At 40.9% G+C, this 26,223-nt stretch overlaps 1 protein-coding gene across 1 annotated transcript in view; it reads right to left on the reverse strand.

Annotated features, from left to right (window-relative positions):
* PLCH2 (phospholipase C eta 2) overlaps nt 1–26,223 on the reverse strand; it is a 1,343,524-nt gene that overhangs the window by 379,013 nt on the left and 938,288 nt on the right. The window contains exon 6 of the mRNA XM_069240985.1: nt 12,571–12,741. Coding sequence (XP_069097086.1) covers nt 12,571–12,741 — 171 coding nt within the window. The remainder of the gene's footprint in view (nt 1–12,570; nt 12,742–26,223) is intronic.

Consider the following 26,223-nt stretch of genomic DNA (forward strand, 5'->3'; position numbering starts at 1 on the left):
AGACTCTGTAAATAAACAAATTATTCAAGAGTGACCAAAATATGAGTATTTCTACTTCTTCCAGGCACAAGCCCAGAACAATGGCACAATCTGAAGTCTGCGTCAACTTAATCATGACTCTGCAACTCACAGGCCCACGTCCGTCGCAGAGGTTCAACAACTACAGATGTGCTCCACACTGAGGCTGTGCTATGAAGAATATACTACATGTTTTAAATGCCATTAAAAACGTATTTGTTACACTTATATAGCACACTTTATGATTTGTCTCTTCTATAGGCAGAGTATCATTATAGAACTATAGAAATCGTTTTAACGACCATTAAGTCACCAAACGGTGAATGGATATGCCGTGATTTAAATCTGCATTCTTCACTTTAGACATAAATCTCTTGTTGGATACATTTCATCACTGAGCTATCTTACTGACAATACAGCAAAAACGTGCCCCAAAGCCAAACACAATACTTCATAACTTGTTCCTGTGCTCATAATATGGCTCTTCAAGTACTTCAAAATACTTTGGCTTGGTATTCAAGTCTATAAACAAACCGAAAGGTGCTTTGACGAGGACAAAACAGTGCATCAAAAGAGATGTACAGAAATATAAGGAATTTGTCAGTCCTTTACCTTTTCTGCAACCTCATGATGGGCTCCACAGAAGTCTCAAGTGTTCGCAATTTGCGTCATTTGCTTTTGTGTAATTTTGATAAATTTTGTGAAGGTTACACAAAATCAAGTGCAATTAGGCAACTTGCAAATATGTCATTTAGGCCCATATTTATACTTTTTTAGCGCCGCCTGTGTGTCATTTTTTGACACAAAAGCAGCGCAAACTTACAAAATACAATTGTAATTGCAAGGTTACTCTGCTTTTGCGTCGAAAAACGGCGCAAATGTGGTGCCAAAAAAGTATAACTATGGGCCTTATGTTGTATTTTATTGCAAAAGGCATCCTTGTGTCAATTTTTGAGGCAAGGACGTGTTTCATGGTAAAGAAAATAGCACGAAAAAACATAAGTGGTGTGAACAACAGTTGCTTATGTTCTGGCCCTTTGTGTAATTTTACATGCTTATGCTATAACTTTACCACAAATGGTGCATAATTATGCAATGTGGAGTACTGGCATGGTTACGGAAATTTTGTGTAACAAGCTGAATGAAATGTTCGCCCCAGGTATGCAAGCCACTAGCTGTAAAAAGTTGGCAAGGGTTTTGCTCAGCTTTTCTAGAAGACTGCCATTTCCTTGGATGTTCCATAGCGATCCAGTCCTGGAAGGGCTGCTTTCAAACAATCATGAAACTTATCACAGCATAACTAAGACTGTGGCCCTGACTAATCAACGCGATTTTGGAACTATGTTCTTCTGAGTCATAAGAGGAATCTGTGGGTTTGCATAGGGCATGGATCCTTATATAATTTGCAAATCATGCCAGGATATTTTTTTAGAGGACTTAAAGAGTGCTCACACATTCTGAAACAAGGTGCCATAGGTGAAAGAATAACCTCCCAAAAGGACAAAAGTGGATGACTTTCCATGATAAAAATAATGTTTTCAAACGTTTTGTCAAGGAGCTTTATGACGATTTATGAGGTTTAAATGGTATTTTTCCAATTATCCCCCTTAAGTGTCGGGGAATTCAATGATACATTTTTTGACCTTCACTATTGGTAGCATCTTCTACTCCACACCTCTGGAGTTCTTCGGTTGCACCTAGGGTTTTGGTAGTAATCACACCAAGAATAATTGTAATTGTAATTCAATATGATGACCCCTAGAACTCCATTCTCTTTAGGCGCTCGCATCCTGTATTGCCTTTCCTTTCAACTCCAGGATTTCTGTGTTCTGATAAAATAGCAACAAAATCTTGCACATCTTGGAAAATAAACATTGACTTCAGGAAAGTAGCCAGCGTTTCATTCCTTATTGCTAGGAGATCAACAGTTACACTGCCATTATTATATCTGGCATTGTTGATATATTTTATGTGGGAATTTAATAGCATCTAAATTTTTAGGCATCACTGTATTATAAAGAACATGTGAGTTCAGAGGATAGAGCACCCTTAAGTCCATCGAATATTGGGCCTATTCGATCACGAGGCAATAATAGGTAATCTGTTCTTGTCATTAAACTTTTTAGTGCACTTTTAAATGCAAAAGAGCATAACCATCTTCAGATCAACGAAATGCCAAATACCAAGATGTGAGATGCTAAAATTCAAATGTGAAATCTGACAGAATCTAAAGGTCTAAAATGACAAAATGTCAAAAAGTAAATTAATCAAAAAGATGTATAAAGCAGCAAAGACAAAGTATAAAGCTGACATAGAGAAAAAAGACACTGTCAAAAATCAACGATGAGACCTACTTAAAGACCAAAAGTGGAAATTCATAAAAACCAAAACGTGTAAGTCAAAAGTCAAAGGTGTAAACTAACAAAAATCCAAGGTGTAAACTAACAAAACATGAGAAATAATAAAACCAAAAGTGTAAACTTGGCAAATCGATTATTCAAAGTGAAAACTGTTCAAAATGTCAACTGAAAAATATGACGGGAACTGAAAAAGTGTGAAATGGTAACAACTAAAAGTGTAAAAAGTAAAAAAAATCAAATAAGGAATATATTGACAAAAACCCAATTCAAAGTGTCAAACCCCGAATTTGAAAATTGGCAATAAAACAAAATGATACATAACAAAGGTATGTACTAAGATAACACTAAGGTATAAACTCCCACAATCCAAGTGCAAAAAGTCAAAAATAAACTAGCAACTTGTGAAAAAAGTAGAAACATTAAATACAATGGAAGGAACCACTCTCAGCAAAGTCACTGCCATTTAGTCCAAAATCTTTATTTTGTACCTCCTTTGGCTTTGTGTGCCTAGTACCCTTGAGTTAGATGTGCGCTTTTCAACGGCTGGAAATGGCATCGCGAGGCATGGTCTGTGTAACAAGGCTTGGTAGTCTGTGATATAACACAGTACATCTCATCTCGTGTCCGTTTTATTTCAGCATACAGAGTGACAGTGTGTGATCTCGGATAAAGGACAACATGCGTATCTTCAAGCCAATCTTTCTAACAACAGGAAGCACGATTCATACTGTAAGTCACAGGGGTCCTCGAAAACGGCCCATGCAGCGAACTCTCAACTACTCGACACCTGACATCTCGTCATACATAAGGGATGAGGGCTGGGAAGAAATGAAGTGTTCGATTAGTGAACTGCTGAAGCCAACTTTGGAGCCTCCCAAGACATGCTGCTTGGCAGTGGTTTTATGAAGAACATTAGACCTAATGGTAGAGATTATCTGGAAGTGCAGATAACAGCGTCCTCCTCACAACTCACACAATTACAATGCAGCCTTGGGAGCTTCTTGGTAAAATATGCACATTACATATTGCATATCCCATCTCCTTTCTCTTGCATGACTGCGTATCTCTCACTCTACTTTCATAATGTTTTTTGCGCACTATGGGGCATGTTTCCGCTGCTTTAGCACTGCCATAGCATAATTTTTTTTTATGCTAAGGCGGCACTAAGGTGGCCTTTCCCATGGGCCAGATTTACAATGCATGCATTGCACCGCTTTGTGGCCTCTTGCGCTACATTATGCCTGCACCAGGCATAATGTATGCAAGGAGGGTGTTCCCCAGTTTACTAGATTTTACTGCACCATCTTTTCCATCATTTTTAACACCTGCTCCAGGCAGGCGTTAAAATGACGTACCCATTAAAATCAAGGAGTCTCCCTGTGCTTTCATGCAGTAGTATCAAAATTTCCCAGCTAAGTGACAGAAAATATGGAAATACCTCTTGGATGCGAGATACAATATAATGGCTCTACAGGAAACCCATCTTAAACGTAGTGAAGATCACAGGCTGAGGTATAAGTGGTATCCCACAGTATATAAGTCTTCCCATAATATTAAACATAATGGGGTGGCCCTGCTTTTTCACTCTTCCCTTGCCTTTCAAACCTCTGCCTCCAAATCTGACAGGGAGGGTAGATTCCTAATAGTGAAGGGTACAATAGGAGGCCACCCATGCACGATTGCTACAATATATGCCCTTAATAGGACATAAGCGGCCTTTGTGCATTTTTTCCTTCGGTAGTTGGAGGAATTTGCTGAGGGAGAGATTATTCTTTTTGATGATTTCAGCCTTACCTTGGACCTATTGATAGCTCCCATTCAACAAGTACACTCCCAGAGAGCTTCACAAAAAACTTTGAAAATGTTATTTCAGGAAATGGGGTTAATTGACGATTGGAGATGCATAGATCCATAGGGCTGGGACTACACCTTTTTCTCCTACACTCATCGTACCTACTCCTGCCTAGATTACATATTCAGAAATCAATACCTCACTCCTATTATCTTGTCATTGGACTGGCATACCATATTCATTTCTGATCATGCCTCAGTAGTGCTTAATTTGGATTGGAATCTGGGTACCCCTAAACACTGCAGATGGTTTTTCCCTGCCACCCTCATGCGAGACAGGTTATTCCGGATGAATTATGTAAAGGCATCAGGAAGTTTTGTGCGTTAAATGACCCCCACAATAAGGATCTCTTGAATAATTGGGACACATTTAAGGTGGTTATTAGGGGGAAATGTATCTCTTATGTCCCCCGTTTCTGGGCAGGAAACCCAGGAATGCTTAACTCTATAGAGTGAGTTAAAATTGGCAGAGTAGGCACACAAGGAATTCCCCTCTTTACAAGCTCAAAGAAAAGTCACGGTCATTAGAGGGAAATTAGATGCGAACTATACCAACAGAGCGGAATTCACTATGCCTCGCCTCAAACATTGGGTGTACATGCATGATTATAAGGTTGGAACACAGCTGGCAAGGCAATTGAGAGTTAAGCAGGAAAAATAATATGTCCGATGTATTAATTTAGAGAATGGAGTGAAAGCGCAGAATGAACATGAAAAAATTAATGTCTTTCAGGATTTTTATAAAGGTCTTTACACAGCAGGTAAACTGAGGGAGACTGATCAATTACAGTACCTAGAAGGGATTTCCCTCCCACAGATGACCCAGGAAAAAAATTAGGTGTTAAGTGATCCCATTGAGCAGGATGAATGCGAAGAGCAGTAGCCTCCCTCAAAATTCAAAAGTCGTCTGGGCCAGACGGCTTAACAGCTCAATTCTTTAAAACTTTCAGCTTGGAACTAATACCACACTTAACTCAGTTGTTTAATCACATAGCTGCAGAACCAGGAATGCTATGATCTAGGTGCGAAACTCTCATATCTATCGTCCCCAAACCTGTGAATAACCTGCAATATTGCTCCTCCTATACAGGGAGTGCAGAATTATTAGGCAAGTTGTATTTTTGAGGATTAATTTTATTATTGAACAACAACCATGTTCTCAATGAACCCAAAAAACTCATTAATATCAAAGCTGAATATTTTTGGAAGTAGTTTTTAGTTTGTTTTTAGTTTTAGCTATGTTAGGGGGATATCTGTGTGTGCAGGTGACTATTACTGTGCATAATTATTAGGCAACTTAACAAAAAACAAATATATACCCATTTCAATTATTTATTATTACCAGTGAAACCAATATAACATCTCAACATTCACAAATATACATTTCTGACATTCAAAAACAAAACAAAAACAAATCAGTGACCAATATAGCCACCTTTCTTTGCAAGGACACTCAAAAGCCTGCCATCCATGGATTCTGTCAGTGTTTTGATCTGTTCACCATCAACATTGCGTGCAGCAGCAACCACAGCCTCCCAGACACTGTTCAGAGAGGTGTACTGTTTTCCCTCCTTGTAAATCTCACATTTGATGATGGACCACAGGTTCTCAATGGGGTTCAGATCAGGTGAACAAGGAGGCCATGTCATTAGATTTCCTTCTTTTATACCCTTTCTTGCCAGCCACGCTGTGGAGTACTTGGACGCGTGTGATGGAGCATTGCCCTGCATGAAAATCATGTTTTTCTTGAAGGATGCAGGCTTCTTCCTGTACCACTGCTTGAAGAAGGTGTCTTCCAGGAACTGGCAGTAGGACTGGGAGTTGAGCTTGACTCCATCCTCAACCCGAAAAGGCCCCACAAGCTCATCTTTGATGATACCAGACCAAACCAGTACTCCACCTCCACCTTACTGGCGTCTGAGTCGGACTGGAGCTCTCTGCCCTTTACCAATCCAGCCACAGGCCCATCCATCTGGCCCATCAAGACTCACTCTCATTTCATCAGTCCATAAAACCTTAGAAAAATCAGTCTTGAGATATTTCTTGGCCCAGTCTTGACGTTTCAGCTTGTGTGTCTTGTTCAGTGGTGGTCGTCTTTCAGCCTTTCTTACCTTGGCCATGTCTCTGAGTATTGCACACCTTGTGCTTTTGGGCACTCCAGTGATGTTGCAGCTCTGAAATATGGCCAAACTGGTGGCAAGTGGCATCGTGGCAGCTGCACGCTTGACTTTTCTCAGTTCATGGGCAGTTATTTTGCGCCTTGGTTTTTCCACACGCTTCTTGCCACCCTGTTGACTATTTTGAATGAAACGCTTGATTGTTCAATGATCACGCTTCAGAAGCTTTGCAATTTTAAGAGTGCTGCATCCCTCTGCAAGATATCTCACTATTTTTGACTTTTCTGAGCCTGTCAAGTCCTTCTTTTGACCCATTTTGCCAAAGGAAAGGAAGTTGCCTAATAATTATGCACACCTGATATAGGGTGTTGATGTCATTAGACCACACCCCTTCTCATTACAGAGATGCACATCACCTAATATGCTTAATTGGTAGTAGGCTTTCGAGCCTATACAGCTTGGAGTAAGACAACATGCATAAAGAGGATGATGTGGTCAAAATACTCATTTGCCTATTAATTCTGCACTCCCTGTAGATCTATAGCCTTATTAAATCTAAATGCTAAACTATACGCCAAAATACTTGCCAGCCATTTAGAGAGAACCTTACCAGATCTGATCCATCTGGACCACCCTGGATTTATAAAAGGGAGGCAAACCCATGACAATCTACGGAGGGTAATCCATTTATTTAAAAAAAGCCACTAAGAAATGCATTCCCAGCAGTACTGGTCAAGTTAGATGCTGAAATGTATTTGACCGGGTAGATTGGTCCTTTCTATTTCAAGCTATGCAACACTTTGGCATTAGTGAGAGATTTATCACTATGGTGTGAGCAAATTATACTGCTCCAATTGCCAGGGTTCTAGTGAATGGAATGAATTCTGGGACTTTTGACTTGGAGAGGGGAGGACATTAGGGTTGCCCACTCGCCCCTCTCCCATTCACGCTTAGTATAGAACCTCTAGCTACACGGATGCAACAGGAGGGGGAGATCATGACTACACCCTCCGGCTCCACGAATCATACGATATCTCTCTTCACTGACAATTTTTTATTATCCTTAACATCCCCAACAACCTCATTCCCAGCTCTACAATGCAAACTCACCAGATGTGAGAAAGTAGCAGGACATTGAGTTAACATGACCAAGACATATATCCTCAGTTTGACCTTATTCCCTACATAGATGGAACAATTGGTACTAAGCACTCCATTTCAATGGGCAAAGAAAGAACTTACTTTCCTGGGCATTAATCTTACTCCATGAATTTCTGACTTAAATAAAGCCAACTACCCCACTTTGCTCCAACAACTTAGAATAGATCTTAAGAGATGGGCGCCACTTTACATGACTTGGCCAGGGTGCATTCATGCAATCAAGATGATGGTTTTGCATAGATTCTTGGACCTTTTTCAGGGCCTCAATATCTTGATAGAAGGTAGTTTCTTGACCACACTGCGAACCCTCATGATTAAATTATCTGGGAAAAATGGAAGAGCCCAACTCACATACAGGGTGCGCTGACTTCCTAGATCAGTAGGTGGACTGGCCCTCCCTGATTTTTCTCTGTACTACTAGGCAGCAAAATTACCAGTCATTACAGAATGGTCCCTTCATGAATCAGACAAATACTGGCTTCATATGGACCACTCTGTTACGGGCTGCTATATCTGGGACCTGATCTGGAAACCCGAAAATGATATACCTATTAATGTTTATTTGAGCACTCCAATAAAAACGACTCTTGACATCTGGGACAGTGTCAATAAATTAAGAACCTGGGCCCAATTCCCATCTCCATTTACACAGGGTGTCTATGATATCTGATTTGTTTCATGGTGGCAACATGCTTACTTTTGAAAACTGTCAAAGAGATTTTTGATTGCCTCCATCGGAGAGATGTCATTACACACAGTTACGCCACTGATTATGGAGGCAGCTACGAGAGAGCTTTCCCTTATTGAAAGGTTTGTGAGAAACCCGGCAGACTAGAGAGAGGCAATTTCCTACCTACCTTTATAAAATATTATTGGAGGCAATACCTAACATTCCACTCCGCCATATAGATTTCTGGTCCCACCAACTGGGTGTGTCAATTACAGAAGACCAATGGAGTCAATTGTGGCAGGACATTCTACGATAGAACCAATCCATGGGTTTGAGGGACGCCCATTACAAACTCTTACACGACTGGTACTTATACCACACAAAACTCAAGAAAAATTTCCCTAACACCTCTGAGATGTGTTGGAGGGGATTTGGACTACTAGGCGATTTCCAGCATAGTTGGTGGGTTTCCCCAGTGATCCGTCAATATTGGTCACAAATCTTAACCCAAATAAAAGAGATACTGGGATAACACATGGCAGCTTCCCCAGGATTTGACCTCCTGGGATTAAGAGCTAATTCCCTCAGATATCAAACATGAAGTGACAGAACGATACTTTGGTTGTTTCTGGGAGCCGCTAAAATGGCCTTGGCAGAAGCCAAGAAGAAATCGATGTCCTTCTCAATGACTCAATGGCAGGCTAGACTGTGGCAGGCACTAACCATGAAACGCCTTGACAATATCCTCAAAGATAGTTTTCAAAACTTTGAGTATAAATGGGGGCCCCTGGTGTCACTCCTATCGCAGGAGCTTCCCCTGACAGCCTGCCCCACGCGGACATGAGCACTCCACCTTTTCCAGATATGACTCCTCACAAATGGTAGGACTTTGAACCCCAAGGGCAAGAGGGAAGTTGATTCCATGAGAGCTCACTCGTGTGCTGAGTTAAGGCTATCAATTGATAATCACTCATGGTGAAAGTTATAATATATTTTTATTTTTATTTTTTCTATTTTCCTTTTTATAATCTTGCATTTCTGACACAGATTGTATTCGAAACTGTGAGATCCATTAGCCATGAATCCTTTTTGCAGCTGTCATGCATAGTAAGTGTGTTATTTGCTATTGGGGTGTCTTAGAAAATTTAATAAAGAAAGTTTGACTAAAATACATTAATTTTTATTTGATTATTAATTGTGCATCTTAATTTGTTAATTAGTGTGTGATTCGTGTAATTTTTTATTCATTTTAATATTTATTATGGTATTTATATGTTTATTAACATGTCTTTTTTAACACTGTGTTATTTTTTGGGTGAGTGAATTGCTAAGAAAATCTAAACATATTATATGTTTTATATTAATTGATATTTATACGTACGTTATTAATTGGTGATTAATTATTTCCAATGTTTTTATACCTATTATTTTGAGTTAACCTATTTAATCTTGTTTGTCAAATTATGTATTTGAAATATTTATTACCTAAATTAAATTTATTTTTTATATAGTAATTGCAATTAAATAAATAATTAATCATTTAAAAAATGTGTTTTGTGTAGTATGTTGATATTAACATGTAATTGTATTTCTTCTTTCTTTCTAACCCATATTTTAACTTTATTATATATGTTATGTTATTTATGTTATTTATATTTATATAGCATATGGCTACCTGTAGGCCTCCCAGCGCTATATGTATTTTTGTATATGATAGCTTAATGATGTTTTGTAGTGTGTTCAAAATGTTCATTAAATTAATAGAAGTTGTATTCATTGGTGTATTCCTTTTAAAGTCAAACACTTTCCATGCTGTTGCTTAGACTGTAGTGGGAATAGTAAATATATTCCTTCCAAAGTACAACATTTTTTTGAATGTTTCTTAAACCGGAGTGGGAATAGTAAACTTATCCTCTCGGAACTCCACTACTTTCCCTTCTGTTGCTTAGACTAGAGTGGGAATAGTAAAAATGTCACCCCTCAAGTATGACACTTTCCCTACTGTTGCTTAGACTGGAGTAGAAATAGTAAATCTAACCCCTCCGAAGTCAAACAGCTTACTTACTTTTGCTTAAACTGAATCCACACTTTCCTTTCTGTTATTTAGCATGGTGTGGGAATAGTAAATGTAAACCCTTTAAAATCCAACACTTTATCTAATGTTATTTAGATTGGAGTGGGAATAGTACATGCAACCACTCTGAAGGTCAACACTTTCCCTACTGTTGCATACATTGAGGTAGGAATTGTAAATGTCATATTTCCAAAGTCCAACACTTCCCTTAAGATTCGTTAAATACATTTGTATTGTTATTTGTTTTTTAAGTGTTATATTATTTGTTTTTATTTTTGATTGGTTTTTAAAGTTTATAGTATGTTTAGTAAATGTGCTTTTAAAGTTTTAATATTTTATATAGATTTTCATATTCACCTATCTCTCTCTCTCTATATATATATACATATATATATATATATACATCTATATATCAATATATATATAGATATATATATGTATATACATATATATATATACACACACATCTATATGTATATATAAATATATATATGTACATATATAAATATGCATATACATGATTTTTATAGTAGTTAGGTTTAAACTATATGAATAATAATATTAAATCAATATAATATAAACTTAATATTTTGGCAATTATATCACACTGTAAATATATATTATATAAATCAATGAGAGTGAAACCTCTCCATATATTTCACCAGGATTACTCATGATTTGTAAGACCCTCATATGAGCCACTTAGGAAGGCCGTCTGTGCTGTGCTAGATGTACGTGCAGTACTGAGCCCACCTGAAGGACAGAGTAAACAATGAAGCTATGAGAGTCACAGGTAGAGAGAACACATAGTTCTCATTTTGCTTGTAGCAAGGCATTGACTAAGTCACAGGTTAGGTTTGGGGCACAAGATGGTGAAGGCGCAGATGATGTATTATAGTGGATTATGGATTTCCGTACCTCTAAAAGATTGCTGTTCACACAAGCAGGCCTCGTAAAACATATGTGAGCCTGCTCTCTAAGGAGGCGCTCCATGGCCGCAGAGCTAGGCTAGATGATCAGTGCCCGAATTGCAAAAAAGAAATAACGCTATGATACACCTATATATGACCACTTGACAGAGCTTCGGTCACTAGCACTAATGGACACCCATCTGACTCAAGGGAGAAAATAGGACAATTTGCAACCATTGTTTTACCTCTTTTACAGCAATCAGGCAAAGAAGAGAACGAGATGATAATAGAAGCCCTTGATAATAACACGATAGCCAGCTGGGTTTATATTGACTGTGCCAAAATGACTAATGACAAAGTCGTTAACATATGGGTTCTATACAAAAAGTGCACTAATGAAGGCAAAATCTGCTACATAATCAGTTAACAGCAAGTACATAAAATGCCTTGGCAGTGAGAAAAAACGACGACATAAATTCATACTTTGGTGAATCAGCTGTAAGTTGTTAAAAGGAAGAAAAACATATTTATGCCAGTGCAGTCACTGACCTGTCAAAAAACCTCGTGGCTCCTCAGACTGGGAATATTGGAAATGTTGAGAGGGTCCTGTCCTCTACCTGTGCTAAGTCGTGAAATGATCATTTAGTATCTACTAACGATCATGTGAAATACCAAAAATTTACTAAGACTTCGGTATTATTTATAAGTTAGTAATTAGTGCATCTTTGTACATGTTTGTTGAACATTGTGCTGGTTAGACAATGTTCTTCAGTATATAATGAAATTAAATAAACCAAATCATAATCTCACTTAGTGCCAAACCATAACATCATAGTTTGATAATCCACATTCAGTCGACAAGATTTATATCAAACACAAATTTGGCTAAAGAAGCCATAAAAGAAAGGTGTGAATAGAGTTTACTTCATTTAAAGGGTTATAGTTACATATGATCAGGTTAAACTAATATGGTTATTAACATGTTTGATATACTCGTGCGGCAATACTTATTCTTCAGTTTTACTGTGGCTCTCATCCAACTTTCATTGTCCTTTGCAAGAGCCAGCTTAAAGATCTGTTTCGCTGTGGCTCACCACATTGTCACATTTAACCTAGATGCCTCTCCCAGACTCCCATCTTCTCTTTGATCCAACGTTATAATTAATCTCTCTTTCGCTCTCTCAATTTCAGTGTTTAGAGCCCTTTGCTGTTCCTAACCAATCGGATTCAACGATCCGCAAGCTCATCCCTCATAATAAAATAACTAAGCAAGGACAAGTAGTGGGTTTGTGAGAAATCAAGATAAAAAAATATTCTTTGAGCCCCAGACTGAAGAGCAAAGCATAAAGATCAGAAAACAGACTGTCAGGAGTAGAAGCCCCTTATTCATGTGTGGAGTTAAAATTACCTTCTGCTCCACCTCCAGGAAACGCTTCAGGTCATCGATGTCTAGATGATCCTTGTGGTTGCTGTAGGTGAGCATCAGCAGGTATAGATCTCGCCGCGTTGACATCATCTTGTAAAAGGCACAGAACTCGTCAAAGCCAAGAGTTCCTTGGTTATCGTCTGTGTCAGCTTCCTGCAGAAAGAAAAATAACAAGGAGTTTTAGAAACCATTTGCAATCAATACTTTTCAATATCAGAACAATCTGATTAATATACTTGACCTAAAAGGTTCTAACAGATCATGCTTCAATCCTTGAAATGTGTTACCATCAAACTTATCAGATAAAGAAAGATATGCTGCTTCAAGAGGATACATGACAACATTAACATGGTCCCGGCACATTGTTACAATACATGGGTGTGTGCATACAAGTGTGATCCTCTACATATCTATACAATACAGATCCAAGATGACAGTAATATGACCCCCATACCATTTACAAAGATTCAAGTAAAAAAATTAATATGACTCATACACATATATACAGTACAGGTCCATATGCACATTAGGGCCCATATTTATACTTTTTTTTGCACCACATTTGCACCAGTTTTTGATGCAAAAGCACTGCAAACGTACAAAATATAATTGTATTTTTTAAGTTTGCATCACTTTTGCATCAAAAAAGGCGCAAATACGGCACAAAAAAGTATAAATATGGGCCTTGGTGTCTAAAATGGGCTCATCATGGCCTGATCCATTGCAGATTTTCATAATATCTACAAAAGGACATCAAATGGATCTAAATTGATATTACGTTTTACAAGATTACCATGACCATCTGGCCTTGCTGGACCCAAATTGGAAACCCTTGATCTAGATATTACCGTTATCCTCTACCCAACAGTGGTCCACAAAGACATGTATATGATCACTTGAAAGTCTATGCAACTGTAGATTCATATAGATGCTAATTTGAGCACGTATGCAAACAAATATTGTACTTTAACATCGACAGAATAAGGTTCCATTTGCTTGTCAGTGTTATCCTCTACATGACTGTACAATGCAGATTATTTAAAAAAAATAATGTGGTTCTCTTCACATCTATAACCCATTTACACATCACTGTCAGTCCACAGAAAGCTATGCAATGTAGGATTCTGAATGCTCTGTTTTCCACTACATATCTATACAAAAGGAGGCATTTTAGGATAATGTAATCCCTGCGTACAAACCTATATAATGCAGCACTCAAATTGTTGTCCTTGGCTTATCGCTAGGCTGGCATATATGTTTGCAGAAGACACACTGATGAATTTGGTGTGGGCCCATAACCCATTTCATCCAATTTACTGGGACTGGGAGGTGGACCCTGACTTGTTTTATGCTATTATACCCCCATCTCCTATCTCTGCTTTTGGTCTTCCCATCACCTCTCATCTTCCTGTTTCCTTTCCATCACATCTTCACCAGTCCCCTTCAGCATTCTGCTTCAACTTCCAACTATCACTGCATCTCTGACCAAACATTTAATGTCTCACCTTTCTTCTAGTCCTCTACACTGTCTTTTCACCCCCAACCCCTGTATAATCCCACTGCACCTCTGCTCTCTGTACTTTCTCCTTACCTCCTATTTCTTCCCTACACATTTCTCCTCTACACTACACCTTACACCCCTCTCCTGCAACTCGCCTGTCCCGGTCCATCTTTCTTCTCCCCTTCCCCTTTATGCTTTCCCAATTACCTTTTACTAATCATCTGTATCCCTCATTTCTGCCCGGTATCTTTGACCTCTTATCTGCACATTTTTCGCACCATTTCTCTGCACTTGTCCCTTCCTGTGTATAATAAAAAAAATGCTTCTTTCAAAAGTCTCCTGCATTACTAACCATCAATACGCTTTCCAGATAGTTCCTTTGTTTGATGATGCTTGCTTGGGTTTGGGCCCACTGTGATATCATTCACTGGATGGTGGCTCCTTTAAACTTAATTGCTACTCTTCTCACCTGATTATGCACCTCAGTCCTGTACTTCAGCACATTTTGATGTTTCTTTATTGGGACATAAATATGGCTCTAATCTACAGCACACTCTGTCATGTCTGTACTGAGAGCCTGACTCTCCCTCATGGGACATGCGACCTAATTCTTCCTTGAAACATCATGTGGTATACATATAACGTGGATCTCAGTGGCTAACATTAGCCCCCACAGCCCTCGTGGTTGGGGGGCTGAGCTCCAGGGGACCCCTTCAGCACAGTACACTGTGTGCAGGCCCTTCACTCTATCCCTGTGGGAGGTCCCCCTGTACTTTGCAGGGGGCCCTCAAGTTTGGTTACACGACTGGTGGATCTGCAGCACCTGTTTCAAAGCATGTCAATCGTGACTCGTGGCATACACCCTAACCACATACTCTACACAAATATATTAGTAAGTTGGGATCTAAACCATGTGAGGCTGCATCTAGCCTCACACTCTTTGAACACTACTTGCTTAAGCATATAGATGCTTGTGGCACCGTGTGTGGAGCATGTCTTTGAGCCTCACACCCCTAAATCAACATCACCCACATAGGTCACTCTACAACCAACACCCAGCTAGCTATACATTTAAAACCCAGGTCTTTTGCAAATCACAGTGCTTTCTGCCCATGTCAGGGCTATGAGATGCTATGAAAAATTCCCAATACAATATAAGACTGCAACTTAATATCCAACCGATGTACACCAATCCTGCCCTGCACAAAATTCACTGTTACATCCACACTAGGATTGAACACATGACCTCTCCTAAGGCACAGAAATCATGAACTAAAGTATCCCATACTATTCCATTGCAGAGAGCCATACAGACTTACCAATTTAACTCAAATCTGAGCTGCAATGAGCTCTGCAATCCAATCAATAGGGACAACATACAGCTCTTCCAGGTCACCTCTTTCCTAAAACCAGCTCCCTAAAAGAGTGAACCAGACCCAAGAGCTATCATGATCTACCCTACTTCTACTATGTGAGATTCACAGCAATTCGAACACTTGGATCGACCAATAATAGCTCAGGTGCAACTCAAAACTGCCAACAGCACTCTACTATTTGATTATGGGTAACACGCAGAGCTCTGCCAAAGCACCTCAAATCTGATCTGCAGTGCCATTTGTTATTGTAGTCTACGGTATACACGTCCCACCAATGCATCTTAGTGCAGACTTACAGCATACCATGTTATTTTACTACTGATGTTTGAACGTGGATCATGTCACTATGCTGCAAAGCTTTTCATGCCCCTCCAATACTATCCTAATCAATTTCTGCATGTGTGCAACAGACCATTGGAAAAGCTAGGTCTGTACCTGGTAGGCCTCCATGGTACCTTTGGATATGGGGATACGGCATTAGAACTCTTGCACTTAATTGAATTTTTTGGCCCATTTAAGAGTTTTGAATTTGCAAAGGTTCTGAGCGTGCTGAGCTCTACTGAGGGTAGGGGTGTCTGTGTTTATGTGTGCCACAGGGGAGTTATACTGAGGACAACATTTCCATAGGAAAAGTTGGTTTTGTTTTCCTTAAATCTTTGGTGCACAAATCTTTAAAAAACATTACAAAATAAAAAAGTTCAATCACAACAGCTCCTTCCTGCACAATTACAGGGTGATGTGAGGCTGAGAAAAAGGGGTAAGGTGTCCCAAAACAAGTTTTCCACATTAATTTCTCCATAGGAAAAATTAGACACAGCTACAGCTAAAATGGCTCAATGGAATTACACCAAATCAAAAAGCTAGATTTTGGTTCAGTAAGCGTGGTTTTTGTAACTTGGTGTAAATCTGTCTGGTACCACAATGAGTGGTATGTTGTGAGTGCCCCAGGTGGGCACTAGGACTCCCACTCTTAAAAACTAAATAATAAAAAATGGCTGGCTCCTGCCATGGTAGTGGCTGGGGAGCTGTTAGGGGCTATAGAGGCATTGGCGCTCCCCTCCGTAGTCCTCAATGAGTAGCCAGACTGAGAGTTTTCCAGGTAGGCACCAGGGTGCCCACTTTGAAAAAATTCCTAGCTTTCAATGGCACTCATATAGGGTGCTGGCTGGGAAGCCGGCAGGGGAATGGGTGGCCTTGAGGCTCCTGCCTTGGCCCCCAATATTTGGGTATATTGCGTGTGCCCCGAGTGGGCACCAGGACTCCCACTTTAAAAGGTATAAAAGATTTAAAAAATGAATAATAAATGAGCGGCAGGAATGGCTCATTTAATATCACTGCTCAGTGAAAGGAGTGCCCCATAATGCCGTAAAAATAACTAAGTAAATCTCCTGGTCACTGAATCCATTAGCCCAGCAGAGCTTACCATATTTGTAAAGCACTCCAAGCCAGAGCTCTATGGTCTTCAAATTGAATGCATGGCCCTCATGTGGTTGGTTCTCTAGCTGCACTTTGTGGCCTTAAAAATGTTTTAAAAAACCCAATGGTAAGTTGCTTTTTTGTAAATAATGCTTTATTAAAAATATTGTATGACAAGCACTTTAATTAAACATTGCAATGTGTCAATTTGTAAAATATACATTTGATTATAGTTATTGGTAGTTTTTTACAAAGACAAAAGGGTTGCTTTACATATGTTGAAGTGCTGACCCTTTGGTAAAGGCAAAAGACCTATTTTTTTATATTTTGGTACTCCGACCCTTTGACAAAGTCAATAAGTCTGCCTTACTTAAAATCACACCCTTCATATTGTTACATCACATAGCAATCTGTGTGCCCCCAACCCTACACCATACATGCCAAAAGGCTGTGTGCAGCGGGGGGTAGGGTGCCTGAACACACCAGGGGCAACCACAAATCACTATGTTCAGGGCCAGACGGAGTAGCTGTTTTAGCTTGATCCCTCTGGGTGAGATTATTTTGAGTTTCCCTGCCCACAGAAGCACAGGCAGGGAAACGGAAGTCTGCTCCTACCGACTGGAGCATTTTCAAAGTTCCCACCAGGTGGGAGCAGACTTCTGTTTCCTGACCCGTACTCTTGGGGGCAGGAAACAGGTATGTCCTTGGGGTGGCCTTCCTGGGACACAGTGTGTGAGCCAGTCCTGGAAGATGGGGTCCCCAGGGCCTTTCTAGGCTCAGGGAGGGGGGTGCACGGCCCCCTTCACTTTTGTTAAGCATTTGGCCCCTGGAGATGGGGTTCTTGGGATCAATTAAGGCATGTGCAGGAGGTGGCGTGCCCCTTCCCCTTATTACTGATTCAGCACTGGCAGCTGGGTCCCAGTACCCCCCTTCCCCGGCCATGTCCCACCCCGAGGAGGAAGTTCTTAATTTCTTAATAGTGCAGGAACCCAAACATTTTTTACAAAATGCTGCGCATTTGCAGATTCTCAGCGAACATGCAACAAAATTAAAAAATATTTTACTTTTTTACCCTAGGCTGGGTTCCACTGGGACCGCCCCCCAAAAGCCTAGGGGGTAAAGGCCTCCCTAACCTGCCCTTTTAAGTCTTTTGTATGTTTTTTCTGGGACTCAAGACTGAGTCCCAAGTCTGAAGATGGCTGCCGCCACATCTTTGTTGATGTGATAGCAGCCAAACAGATGTCAGTTGCTCCATGGATCCTCTGTGATGTGACATAAACAAAGTTTTCGAACATTAATTGCTAAAAAACTACTGACGAGATTATGGGCCACATGTACAAAGCATTTTTCTAGGCGCAAAGGGGCCGATTCACAGAATTGGCCATTTGCGACTAGAAAATTGCTTTTTGGGATGTACAAAGAGCAAACTGTGAATTGGTAACCTGTTACCGAATCGCAATTTTGGTTTTGCAATTCGGTATTAAGAAGGGGCGTGTTCAGGGCCTCCTTTCCTAATACCGAATGTGAATGGTATGTATGATTGTTTTGTGACTGTGAATGTGGCCACAAAACAATCACATTTAACTCCAATTTCACATTGGTGCTAACCCATTCACAAAGGGAAAGAGGTCCCCACAGGACCCCTATCCCTTTGTGAATGGTAGTGAAAATACTTTTGCAGAGCAGGTAGTGGTCCCACGGATCACTGCTTACTGTAAAAAAATTAATAGCAAACTTTTCATTTTACTTTTTGAAATGCATTCCATTACTTTTAAGGAAAACAAGCTGCATTTTTTTGTTAAGAACTGCTTTATTTAAAAAAGCACTCACAGACATTGTGGTCTGCTGTCCCCTGCAGGACACCATTCCTGAGTGCGGCCATTCCCAAGGGGGTCGCAAATTGCCACTTACCTTGTGAATACCGATTAGATAGCTCATTTGCAACCCCATTGGGAATCGCAAACAGTGTACTTAACACTGTTGTGCATTTTGTTTTGCGACTCGCAATTTGTGATTCCCAAATGGATCGCAAATTGCAAGTCTCAAAACAAAAGGTCGTACATCTGGCCCTTACACCGATTCACAAAAACACTCTTTCTGGATCAAGATGTAGCTTTCTGCCAAACTTCATATAAATACATTCAGAGTTTTGGGCTGTAGCTGGGTCTAAATTTCCTATGGAAACATTTATGGGGAAAACATGCTTTGGGACTCCCTTTTTCTCTGCCCCTACATATCAAATCACCCCAAAACTTTCAATGCATAAGCTAGGCAAAAATGAGCTCAATTTTGGAAAGTTATGTGAAGATTTGTCAAATGGTGCTATAGTTGCTAGCAAAACAAAAAAAGGCATTTTCAGTGGAAACATGATCCCATTTATAACGGATTAATATATCTATCTATCTATCTATCCATCTATCTATCTATCTATCTATCTATCTATCTATCTAACTGTCTATCTATCACATGGCCTCCTCCCTTTTAAAACAATTAAGGCTCTGGGGATGGGATCCCCAGGGTCTAATGACGCTCAGGGAGGGGACCACATATCCTTCTCCCCTTTATTTTTAGGAATGGCCCTGGGGCGTGGGGTCCCCAAGGCCTAACAAGGCTTGGGAGTGGGAGGGGCACATGGCCATCTTCCCTTTAATTTAAAAATACGCCCCTGGGGAATGGGGTCCCCAGGTCCTAATAAGGCTCAGGGAGGGGGGCCACACAACACCCCTCCTCCTTTAAAAAACAAAAGGCCCTGGTGTCCCTGGGGCCTAACAAGACTGCATGACCCCTCCTCTTTGGTTAAAAGAAAACTGCCCTGTGAGATGGGGTCCCCAGGGCCTAATAACATTCGAGGAGGAGAATCATGTGGCAGCCCCTCTTTTCATTGAAAAGGCCCTGAGGAATTGGGTACCCAGGGACTAATAAGGCTTGTGGGAGAGAGGCCATGTAACCTCCCGCCCCTTTAAAAAAAGGCCCTGGTGACGGGGTCCCCATGGTCTGAGAAGGATTGAGGGCAGCTACTTGGCCTCCTGCCCTTTAAAAAATATAAGGCCCTGGGGTCCCCAGGGCTTAGTGGCCTTGATTAGGCTTGTGAAGGGGAGCCACATGGCCACTCCCCCCTTTAAAAACATAAGGCCTTGTGGTCAGCCCTCCAACAGTCCACAGCGGGGTCCCCATGGTCTGAGAAGGATTGAGGGCAGCTACTTGGCCTCCTGCCCTTTAACAAATATAAGGCCCTGGGGTCCCCAGGGCTTAGTGGCCTTGATTAGGCTTGTGAAGGGGAGCCACATGGCCACTCCCCCCTTTAAAAACATAAGGCCTTGTGGTCAGCCCTCCAACAGTCCACAGCCAACGGCTATGCACAGAAGGGGTTTGTTTTTACGTTTTAAAATAAAATATTACTTTACGTTAAAAATACTCTAGAAAGTCACTTAAAAAAAAAAGGTTAAAGTTATAATTAGGTTTGATAAAAAGATGTGTTTGGATAGAAAAGAACCTTAAGGATTCAGTGAAAAAACTTAAGGTCAAAGTAACTTTATAGTGATGTGAATATATCTGTGACAACATTAATGTTTTGAACTAAAAAAACACTGAAATTCACCAGCTATAGTTAGCAGATTTAACTATCACTAGCGCCCCACCATGCGCTGCTTATGACCTCACATATTACATCACTCCTGATATGTTCTATCATATCATTTAAGACACCACTGACGATATTTCAAATGACATAATTGATGGCATCACTAATGACATACCCTAAGCTTCTTTTGTACACCTTGCTCTATACTGGTGTAGCATTAGAAGTACAAAAGTAAATGGAAAATATCTCAGACTAACATGAAGCATCATTACTGCTATCATATACAACCCCAGTAGGTAAAGCAAGCTTGTGTTATGTACAACATTGACTCTATACCATACACTTCATGGGTAGCCAAGTTCATGTTGTCTATGAACCACAGATGAAAGGGTAACCTATCCTGGACATGGTGTTCAATCTAAATACAAGTGTTCAAGGAAAACCAAGTCCCTCCAAATACTCAAGCCCTGTTACATAACTAAGGGCCAGATGTAGGTAGAACAAAAGCAATTTGCGATGCAGAAAGGTGTCTCAGACACCTTCTGCGACTCGCTGTGGGGTCGCAAAGACCCACCTCATAAATATTTATGAGGTGGGTCGCAGTTTGCGACCCCATAGCGAGTCTAGGCCCTACTCACGGGGATGGTGGCCTGCTGGAGACAGCAGACCACCATGTTCGTGACTGCTTTTAAATAAAGCTGTTTTTTTTTCTCTTTGCAGCCCGTTTTCCTTAAAGGAAAACGAGCTGCAAATAGAAAAAAATACCGAAACCTTTTGTTTCGGTTATTTTCAGAGTAGGCAGTGGTCCATAGGACCACTGCCTGCTCTGAAAAAATAATTTTGTGAGCATTCACAAAGGGGAAGGGGTCCCATAGGGACCCCTTCCCGTTTGCGAATGAGTTACCATCCACTTCAAGTGGATGGTAACTGCGAGTTGATTTGCGACCGCTTTCGCGGTCACAAATCAACTTACATCGCGGTGCGAGTCGCAAATAGGAAGGGAACACCCCTTCCTATTTGCGAGTCGGAAACACATTTTGCGAGTCGGTTCCGACTGGCAAAATGTGTTTCTGCATCGCGTGAGGGCTTTTGCGCCTCGCAAACGGCGTTTTTCGCCATTTGCGAGGTGCAAAAGCCTACCTACATCTGGCCCTAATGCCCTACTACAAACACTCTTAACCTGTAACAAACCTTTTACAGTCACTGAACCTACAATGAGAAATTAAGAAGATATGAGTAGAAAAGTGGATACTGTTAACACTGTTCACTCCATGGAGAGAGATTACAGTGTACCACACTGTTTGCAGACTGAAACTCCCATGAGAAATGTTCCACTGCGCATTACAAATTATCTGCTAAGAACAGTGCACACTCTGTACAAAACTTGTCCAAAGAATGACTATTCACTTAAACTCACCAAGGTCTGAAGGTGCTAAAGATCATACTTCCTGCAGACTTCATACTGTGGTGAAAATGTTACAGATAATCCATCTTGTGAAGCAAAACAATCATATGTACATAGATTGGTACCTGGTGCACCCAGTCTTCTATGTTATGCAGAAATTGTAATGATGAGATGATTCTGTCTAATAACTCAAGACTGCTTACTATACCTAGTGTGGTTTATGTACAATCTTTACCCTGTTAGAAACATTTTCTGTGGATATGAAAACTTGTATTGAACATGCTGAACACAAGGCGTCAACTGTCACCTGAACACAGAGGAAATCTTCAATACAAATATTTACAAAGTGTTCATTGCCTCCTCACACTTAAGATGCATGAGGACAGCAAGCGTTTTGTAAACACTTACACCCATTATCAGGACACTGGCTGTACAAAATAACTAGAAATTTCATATGGAAGTTTCCTGCCACTATGTCAACTATAAAACAAACTAGCACATTAATTGGATGATGTCATAGATTGTCATGAGTGATATATCATGTGAGGTCCTCAGCAGTGCATGGTGGGGGCGCAAGTTGTAGTTAGCAGTACTAATTGTAACTGGTGAATTTCTGTGTTTGTTTTAGTTCACAACATTAATGTTGTCACTGACATATTCCCTTAAATATAAGGTTACTTTAGCCTTTGTTTTTTTTACTGAAAAACATAGAGAGAGTACTATTTGTATAGGCCAAACCTAGTCTAAAGGCCTAGCAAAGCAATGCTGTACAAGGCCAAAAGTAAACACACAGTCAACTAGTGATTGGATGAGTAGCTGGTATCTGAGAGCAAAGTGGACCGATTCTGCCTCCTGATGTAGTGTTCTTTAAAGAGGCTTGGAAGTCTTCAGCTCTTTCCTAAACTAGAGCAGAGCTAGGACAGTACTGGTGGATGCTGGAAGTCATACCAGGTCCAAGCTGAAGATGAATGTTTACATAATTGAACCAAAAGAACAAAACTTAATATGAACTTAAGGCAGCAAATAGAAGAGTATAATGATAAGGAAATGCAACAAAGATCGATGGATAGGGGGAGCAGAACAGAGAGAGGGGGAGAGGAAAGATGTGTGGATGGAAGAGCGGGGTGAGAGCAGCCAATTATGCCAGCATCCTACCAGATCGTCTTCGTAAAATCCCTAAAGATACTGATCAGATTCAGTCATAAAATCCCCAAGCTTTGTCAAAATGTTGCTCCAGTAGTTCCCAAGTTCATGAATCCACACAACAAAAAATGGCCATTCTCTCCTTAACGGCAAACTTCCAAATGTAAATCACATACATTTTAGAGCTGAGCTGCGAACAATGAATACCGTTCTGCTGTGTGATCTTGGCCAAACCTCTCGGTAGAAGTTCCTGTATCTAACAAAACCAGTAAGTGTTGGCAAATAGGCGAATCTCCACCTTTATGGAAATGTAAAAACAAGCTATTCGAAGTACTTTTAGAGGGAAATTGTAAAAAAACGGACATACAGTAAAGGCACAACGATGTAAATGGGAGGCAGGGAACTCTTTATGTCAGAGACTTCAACAACGTGTACCTGGCACCCCCGTGCCCGCCCAGCGTTGTGGTACCGCTTTTAGTGGTGACGGGCTCTATAAATTGTGCTGCAGCTCAAATGTCTCCCGAGCCCAGGGTTGTGAGGAGGGGCACACTGCACGCGCCCAAGTTCAGGCGGAGGTGCAGAGGCCCTGAGGCCCGTTTGCTTGCATTACGGTCCACGACGCTTTTGTTATGCCATTGTGCGAACAGCAGCTTTAATGAACCAGGAAGCATCACCTGGTGCCCAATGCAGTGGGCCCAGGGTGGTGAACGAAGGTCACTCTAGGTGGCACACCAGCAGCTAATTTGAGTCTCGGTAGACATGATGTGGCTTGTCTTAAGGTGGATGGTCGGTTGGGGGGCAAGGGAAAGGGATGTGATGGGATAACTGAACCTACGTGCTTAAATCCTCATATTCTCACACGAGAAGTGACAGTTCCAGAACAGCCCGATTCCAAAATCTCTGCCAATGGAAATATGCTGCACAAAATGGCTTCGAATCGTGTGCCAGGTTTGTGGCACAGGTGATTGACCCATCGTCGGTTCGGAGAGATATGGCAATGCAGCCTGCTGCATGCCAGGCTTCCAGTCAAATCAAATGCAGGAACCCTGCCAAGCGACCAGGGAGAAGCTGGGCATGCATCTGCCTGGCTTCACGGCCCCGTCTGCCAGCTGGTCTCGGAGATGTGCTTTGGAAGGACCACCTGATGCGCCCTGCTCATTCCAGCAGAGAAGAGACGCTTCACTGAAATGCTGACGTCAGATGACCAGCAAGCAACCTGGCTCAGGAAGCTCCCTTTAGAAAAATAGATGGATACATTTATAACAACCATTATTTCATGCGCTCGCTCATATAGTACGATTTTATCTCTCAGCACTATCTTAACCAGTTATACTAAGATTCTCCTGGTAAGTAAACATCTATGTCTTTTCCGATCAACCTGTAGAGATGTATTTGTTTCAATGGTGTAGAACAGGGGTCTATCCATGACAGATTGTCACGTTATAAGCAGTAGATACCAGTGCTTAATTTGTGTTTGTTGTTTCCGGTGCTGAGCACTGGCACTTATTTTTGAGGGCTGGCACTTACTTTTCTGCCTGAAGCATTTACTGGGAGCAAAAGACACACATGGGAAAGACGGAGGAAAAGAAAAACGAAAAGCGTTACAAGGGGTGAAAGCAGGAAGCTACAAGATTGAGCTGAAGGGGCACAGAGTGGCCTTAAATGAATTGAAGAGGCCCGAGATGGCGTCAATATTAAGCTGCCTCAGTAATCCGTGTTCACACATTTAATTGCAGCAGCTGCATGTTTAGGAGGAGGGCTTTGGCCCCTGGCACGTTTTTATTTACAAATTAAGCACTGGTAGATACATTTGCGTGCAAGCATTAAATGAAACTTATTAATGTAGTGACTCATTATTTTGAAAATATGAAATGGGTCCAACTGTAAAGAGCCTAGGAGCATATGTATGAGATTATCAAGCAGTGCTGCGTAGCAAGCCACACTGATGTACTGCACAGCGTGACTGGGAAAAGGGCACGAATGCGACATAGTTAAGTCAATACGGCGCAATTCTGCCTTTTGCCTTGCGCACTTTTGACAGCCCAGCCCCAACACAGGCACCCTTGCACCAAAGTGCTGCATGCAACATTGTTTTTATGCAGGAAGGAGCACCTTTCTGCACAAAACCAAACCCCTGCAGAGTGCAGCACACATATAAAGAGGAAAGAAGTATTTGCAATTCAATAGGCCCACATTTGCTTGAGTCCAAGCTATTGGTGTTGTAAATTCATAACTGGACTTTTCTTGCCACATAAATTGGTCAACCCTTCCACATAATTTGGTCCTCTCTGCCACATAATTCCAGTGGCCCTGCATATAACTAAAGCACTTCCATTGACTGCATAGATTCTCGCCCTGATGACCTTGAACATTTCTGAGATTGTTTTTAGAACTGTTTTTCTTGTCATTATTTTTATTTTTTGTGGGTGGGGGACTGTTACCGACATTTTCAGAGAAATGTTGATTATGTTTCATGCAGCATCCATAAAGAAAAGGTTGTTCAAGACCAAAACAGGATCTTACATATGAGAAATGAGAGGGTGTCGTGGAAGTTTTTTGCAGTAATATTAGTAAGCAGCTGCTGTGTTACAAGTATTGAAAACACACATCACTATCCCTGAATATTAGATGTAAATACGTTAAGAATTTGGACGGATGTCTGTGCATTGTCAGTGACCTGGCCAAAGAGGGTGAGAAAGAGCTGGAACTAGATCATAAATTCTGGTCTGTTATGAACAGGGCCCCCCAAAATATGCTTGGCCCAAGGCCCCCAAAATCCTTAAGATGCCCCAGGGGAGAACTAGGGCAGAAGTAAGATAAATGTGGTTGCACAAGTAAGGAAGTGGATTAGGCTGCAGTTGTCAGTAGCTGAGAGAATGCATCTTATGAGGATGGTTCTTTTTCTGAAAAGCGGTTGCTAAAAAGTTTAGAACGGAGGTGGAGCTTTACATGGGGCAAAATTGAGTAATGATGGGTGACATCTCCTCACTACTGTACTAAGAAGTTGGAACTGGAGGTGTGGCTTTTAATCAACGTGACAAGCGCTGATCTATGTAAACACACATGTTCATCTCATTCTTTCAGTGACTGAAACATACTATTATTTGGTAAGCAGGGAATAGGAGAGGGGCTTAAGGGGCAGAGGAAAGAGGGAGGAATGCAGTTTTGTAAGTGTAGTAAGTGGGATAAAGCACATTACTTTGTGAAATGATCA

The sequence above is a fragment of the Pleurodeles waltl genome, chromosome 6, assembly GCF_031143425.1.
Source record: "Pleurodeles waltl isolate 20211129_DDA chromosome 6, aPleWal1.hap1.20221129, whole genome shotgun sequence".
Lineage (NCBI taxonomy): Eukaryota > Metazoa > Chordata > Amphibia > Caudata > Salamandridae > Pleurodeles > Pleurodeles waltl.